Source organism: Eubalaena glacialis, chromosome 3 (genome assembly GCF_028564815.1).
Source record: "Eubalaena glacialis isolate mEubGla1 chromosome 3, mEubGla1.1.hap2.+ XY, whole genome shotgun sequence".
Lineage (NCBI taxonomy): Eukaryota > Metazoa > Chordata > Mammalia > Artiodactyla > Balaenidae > Eubalaena > Eubalaena glacialis.
In genome coordinates this window covers 192,907,369-192,913,368 of record NC_083718.1, presented here as the reverse complement: position 1 = coordinate 192,913,368, position 6,000 = coordinate 192,907,369, and the positions used below count along the sequence as shown (strand labels likewise).

The following is a 6,000-nucleotide window of genomic DNA, read 5'->3' as shown; positions in this document are numbered from 1 at the left end:
TTATTTTTATTTTTTTAATTTATTTTCTATTGAAGTATAGTTGATCTACAAAGTAGTGTTAATTTCTGCTGTACAGCAAAGTGACTCAGTTATGCACATATATGCATTCTTTTTCATATTCTTTTCCATTACAGTTTATCACAGGATATTGAGTATAATTCCCTGTGCTGTACAGTAGGACCTTGTTGTTTATCTATTCTATATATAATAGTTTGTATCTGCTAACTCTAAACTCCCCCTCCATCCCTCCCCCACCCCCCTCCCCCTTGGCAACCACAAGTCTGTTCTCTATGTGAGTTTGTTTCTGTTTTGTTCGTAAGTTCATTTGTGTCATTTTTTTAGAGTCCACATGTAAGTGATTTCATATGGTATTTGCCTTTCTCTTTCTGACTTATCTAGTAGCGACTTGAAATTCGTGCTCCCAAGGGGCCCTGCAGCAGCCCCATGAGGGGATGCTGCTGTCACCCCCATTTCACGGGTGGCGGCTTTGAGAAGCTCCTGCTGCCCAGGCCCCCAGCCGGGTCTGAAGCCAGGCTGCCCACGCCCAGGCCTCGGTTCCCGCCCCCAGAAAGGGCAGGATGAAGTGAGGGGGTGGATGAAGGGCGTGCGCCCGGTTAGCACGCCCGGGCGTCCTCAAGGGGTCATCGTCGGCCCCGCCTACCACCTGCGCCCGAGGATGCTGGCTGCGGAGCCCAGAGGATGCCCTCCCAACCCGCACTCTTGTCCTTTCGTCCTGGCAGAGCAAGCTGCCCTCGGCCGGGAGTGGGAAGATGTCACACTCCACCCAGCCCACCGCCACCGACGAGGGGGCCACGTTCCAGCACCTCTGGAGCTCTCTGTGAGTACCTCCTCTGAGCCCGCTGGACTCGGGGGCTGGGCGGGGAGCTGCTGCCTTGGGCTTTCTCCTGGGGACGCAGGGTCCAATGTCTGGGCTTCTTCCTCTGACCAGCCCTCCAGAGGGGTTGGGTCCAGGGGACAAAGCCTGTGTGTGGCCACGCCACCCTGGCACGCACACCAGCCCTGGAGAGGCTGGTAGGGTAAGGGGGCCGGAGGCCGCAGGGGCTGAGGGTCAGGGAAGGAGCAGAGGAGACAAGGGGCTGAAGGAATCCGTGGAGGTGGGAGAGGGAGGCCCCCCAGGAGCTGCGGGCTGGCCTTGAGCTCCAGGCCTGGGCCATCTGGGCTGACGGCTGTGCTCCCTGTTCTGTTTCCTTCCTCTGTCTAGGGAGCCGGACAGCACCTACTTTGACCTTCCCCAGTCGGGCCAGGGGAATGATGAGGTGGTGGGTGGTGCGGAGGCCAGCATGGATGTCTTCCACCTGCAGGGCATGACCACTTCTGTCATGGTGAGTGGGCTGCCCTCTGCGGAGGACTTGGGGTAGGGGCAGTAAATGTGGACTGTCCTGTCCTGGGAGCCTGCAGAACCAGGAAACAGGCTCTCAGGTGAACGGCTTCCTCTCTGGGTTTGTCAGCACATTTCAGATGGCAAAGTGGAAAATGTATCAGCTCATGTAACTGTCAGTCCAGGTGTAGGAAGACCTTCAGGCATGGCTGGATCCAGGTGTAGGAAGCCTTTCAGGCATGGCTGGATCTAGGTGTATGAATGAATTCAGGCGTGGCTGGATCCAGGTGTTCAAACAGCTGCCTCTCTGTCTCTTGCTCTGCTTCCCCCGTGGTGGCTTTGTTCTTAGGCAGTGTCTCCTCTCATGGTAAAGGCTCCATCAGCATCCCCCTCCCTGTGGGAAAGGACCCCTCTTTGCCCGGAGTCCAGCATGCCTATCTCTGAATGCCTATCGCTGAGCCATCCCTGTGCCTCTGATGGCCTGGGTCCCCTGAAACAGGGTCAGGATGGAGTGGAATGGTGTGGGCTCTGCCCACCACAGGCACTGACTTATGGGGAAGAGCGCCCCGAAGGAAGCTTGAGCTGCTGTTTCCAGAGGAGGGAGGCTGGATGGGGGATGCAGGGGCACCTGAGGCCCTGACAGCCGCCAGCCCTGCGGTGTCTCAGGCCTTGCCACGCTGGAGGAGGGTTGTGATAACCGGGTGGTGGCCATACTCCTGTCTCTCTCCCTGGCCGCCCACTGCCAGGCGCTGGTGGGCCAGGAGGTGGGGGGCAGGAGAGACACAAGAAGGGTGTATAAGGACCCCTGGCCCCGGGGAGGCCCAGCGACGCCTGCCGTCCCCAGCGCCCCCTGTGGTCACCTGCTTGGGACAGCCTCTGCCAGACCCGGGGCTGCTCCGTCCTGCCCACAGGCTTGCTCTGCAGCTCCCTCGGACGGGGACTTGTCGTGGGACCTTGGCTAAGTGCGTGAGGGAAGCACCTGGGTCTGCCGCTTGCAGCTCCCCAGATGGCGGCTCCCTGGATGGCCGCTGGCCCCCAGAGCCCAGCACAGTGGCCTTGGGGCACCACACCAGGCCAGGGCCAGGGTGCAGGAGGGAGACGGAGCTGGGAACTCTGGAGGCGGAGTGGGGGACTCAGAGTCTGGCCCCCCTCCCTAAAGCCCCCTTCCAGATCGGAGCCCTCACCCCAACACACACCTGTCCAAGGCATCTGGTGAACAGTGGGGACCATGGGGGCTCCGGTCATGGGAATGAGCCAGGGTCAAGGGGGTGGGGGACGAGGAAGGGTCCCTACGCCCTACGTCAGTGTCCGTCTCGGATGCTGGGCTGGCCCAGGGCCCGCTGGCCCGCATGGGGCGAGGAGAAGGCACCTGCTTGGGCAGTCGCAACCAGGGCAGGTGGGGGTCTGGGGGGCAGCGAGCCCCCTGTGACGTCCTTGCTTCTGAGGAGCCCCTCAGAGCGGACCTGAGGAATCTGTCTGCCCAGCCCAGGCCTCTCGCCTCTGCTCAGGAGACCATCAGAGCAGAAACATCTGCCTGTTATAGTCCCATTTCACAGGTGAGGAAACCGAGGCAGACGCTGGGCCTGGGCGGGGCCAAGTAGTGCCGCCCTGTCCCTTCAGACCATTTCCTGTCTGCCAACATCTCCCCAGGGGCCAAGGGTCCTGACCTCTCACGGTCCCGCTCGCCCCTCCTGGACATCAGTGTCCTGGTGCCACTGTCTTGGGTGGGTCTCAGCCTGTCAATAGTGATGCTCTGGGCTAGGATGCCTGGGGTGTTCACCTGAGCCCTACTACCTGCACTGCGGGGTGGGGTGGGGGGGAAGAGAAAGAGAGAGAGAGAGAGAGAGAGAGAGAAGACCCAGGGCTCTGCCTTTATTGGGGCTGAGGATGGGGTGCCTAGGGTTTGGGGGGTTGATTCGTTACTGGTGAATTTAAAACGTAACAGTGGAATTAAACCGTGAAAGGGAGAAGTGGGGTCACTCCAAGGTCCATTATCTGGTCACCCAGGGCTTTCTGAAAGGGAACCTTCAGGGATGAGGCAGCTGGGCTCTTGACCTAGTTGTGTAGCTGTCGAGATACATGTCTTTGAAGCAGGTGCCTCACCCATCCAAAGCCTAATGTCAGGCACTTACATTACAATCAAAAAGCAAATTGTCAGACACTCACCCTACATCCACTCTGGGGACATCAGGAGCTGCCCCCAGGCTCCAGGGAGGGAGGGCCCCTGAATGCGGTCTCCTAAGAGGCCTGTCTCTGTAGTTCCAGAAGCCCCCACCTCCCCTCCTCCCAGCTGCCCGGCTCACCCCTTGGAGGGCAGTAGGCCCAGGAGACCCCGACGACCCAGTGTCAGGAGCGGACCAGCTCTGGGTTCCTGTGGGGCGGGACGCCACCCTCCAGGGAGGATGCCTGATGCTGAGCAGGTCTGGGCCAGGGAGGGCAGGACACCCCTCTCACCAGCCGTGGGGTAACCAGGATGGGGCCTCTCACCTCCGCCAACAAGAGGGCCAAGTCTATCAGGTAGCGACACGCCTCTTAGTAAAAGTCCTGCAGGTTCCCAGAGGTGGGGATGCCCAGAACCACGCTGGCCCTGGCTGGGGGCAGGGGTAGGTGGGGGGAGCCAGGCCCCCTCCGAATGCCTCATCCTGACCCCTGCCTGACATCGTGAGAGCAGAGATTGGTCTGGGGCCTGGCGTGTAGCCCAGCCCTCACCCTCATGTAGCCCAACGCAGCCCGGAGGGAAAGGTGAGGCTCAGAGACACAGCTGGACAGCTGGGCAGCTGGCTGCAGAGCCCACTGCCTAGCTGCCTTGCAGAAGGGCCTCTGCCTGATGCGTCCAGAGGCCTGGAGCAGGGGCCCACGGAGTCCAGGGTGCAGGCAGGAAGCCCCGCAGAGCTGAACTGGGTGGTGTTGTCTTAAAGTCCAGACTGGCGGCCGAGAAGGCCTGTCCTTCTGGCCAGAACACAGCCCCGGCGGACGCTGTGCTGCTCAGGGCGACCTGGTGATGCTGGGGTGCGGGTGGGGACTCCTGAGTGCCTCACCCCCACCCCCGTGGCTCCATCCCCACCCACCAGCAGGTCCCTCTTCAGGGAAAGCCTGGGGCTCAGCGGGGAGGGGGGTAGCCCCTCCTCCAGGCCGGTAACAGGTCAAGTGCTCCCCAGGCCAGGCCCCAGGTCAAGAAAGCAGCAGCTGCAGAGTCAAAAATTCTCACTCCCCACCCGCCCTGTAGTCATGATTCAGGCCCACGTAAACGCGTGCGCGCACTCACGCACACACACACACATACACACACGGGCCCCCATGCCGCTCCCTCTGGCCCTCCTCTGAGATGATGGGTGCCCGTACCCCAGCCCCAGGCTCTGGGGCCAGCCCCCCTCGCCGGGTCGTGGGGCTTATCCAGCAAAAGGCTGAGGCTAAGGCAGGCACAGTCCTCGCGTCGGGGGACACTGGTCCTTGGGGGTGGCACACACTGTGGTCTGGGGGCCTTGGGTCTCCCCCCTGCTCGGTTGCCTTGGTGACCAAGCAGATTACTTCCTGCCGGACCTGCAGGTTCCTGAGCAGCACCCCCGGCCCTGTCGGGAAGCAGACCACTGGGGACCCCCGGGACGCCCTTAACAGCTGCCTCAGTGGCCGGTGGGAGGGGCCTCGCCCGAGGAGCCAGTCTGTCCCGGGTTCGAGTCCCCATGTCTCTGAGCCTCGGTGCCCTCACTTGGGGAGCTGGGGTGACAGGCCGTGTGGGGTCCCAGCAGAGGCTCCGCCAGCCCTGTGAGGCCTCGGACCACCCTCCTCCCATGCTGGGCAGCTGAGGAAGCTGAGTTGGGCAGTTAAAGGAGAAGGAGAAGGGCCCCTATGGGAGCACTTGGCCCCTCGGCCTTGGAGGAGTCCCAGAGCACAGATTCTTGGTGGGGACGCTGAGCTCCCTGAGGTCGCTGCAGCCAGGGTCCACCGCACCACAGGGCTGAGATGGTGCAAAGGGTGTCGGGGGCTCGGAGGTCAGATCCCACCCCCGCCTCTTCTTTGCTTGGAGAGTTATTTGACCCTCTGGGCCTCAGTTTTCTTGTCTGTAGAATGGGCCAGTGAGGATCTAAGCCAGGGTTGCGAGGATGACTGATGGTCCCTGACCTGTAGGAACGCGTGACAAACACTAGACGTGATGGTGAGACCAGGGACAAGGGCTGAGTTTAAGAGAGCTGTTCCCCCTGGAACCCAGAACAGTGGAGCCAAGGAGGGCCCAGGAGCAGCTGCTTCCAGCCCCAGAGCCCGCTGTGCCAGGGAAGGACCCGGCGCCCCAGGCTCACCTTGGGGCCCTTCGGTGGAGCTCCTGCCCTGTGTGGTGGCCTCCAGTTCTAGCTGTTCCTGTAGACCCTGGGCGGCTCACCCACGACAAGCACCTATAAAATAGGCCCCCACCTCCTGCAACAGGAGAGAGGGGAACACCTGGCCTCCTGTGGGCTCGAAAGGAGGGCTGCCCAAAGGACGTGAGGTGGGAGGTGACTCCTGGGCCCCCGGCGGGTGCCGTGACAAGGGGAAGCTTGTAGGGTCTCCCCTGGCCCTGGAGGCCCTCACAGTCTGAGAGGAGCATGGACAGGATGACCCCATGGTGAGCGCTCATGGGGTCCCGAGCAGGCAGCGGCCATATGCACCCCGTGCTGGGTCTGGGCCTG

At 61.7% G+C, this 6,000-nt stretch overlaps 1 protein-coding gene across 5 annotated transcripts in view; it reads left to right on the top strand.

The window, feature by feature from the left end:
• Window positions 1-749: 749 nt before the first annotated feature.
• TP73 (tumor protein p73) overlaps window positions 750-6,000 on the top strand; it is a 47,065-nt gene continuing 41,814 nt past the window's right edge. For 4 of the 5 annotated variants that reach the window (XM_061187172.1, XM_061187170.1, XM_061187168.1 and 1 more), the window contains exons 1-2: window positions 750-838; window positions 1,223-1,343. In XM_061187172.1, the coding sequence (XP_061043155.1) occupies window positions 771-838; window positions 1,223-1,343 (189 nt within the window). In that variant the 5' untranslated portion in view covers window positions 750-770. The remainder of the gene's footprint in view (window positions 839-1,222; window positions 1,344-6,000) is intronic. The other variant, XM_061187169.1, reaches the window with a different exon arrangement.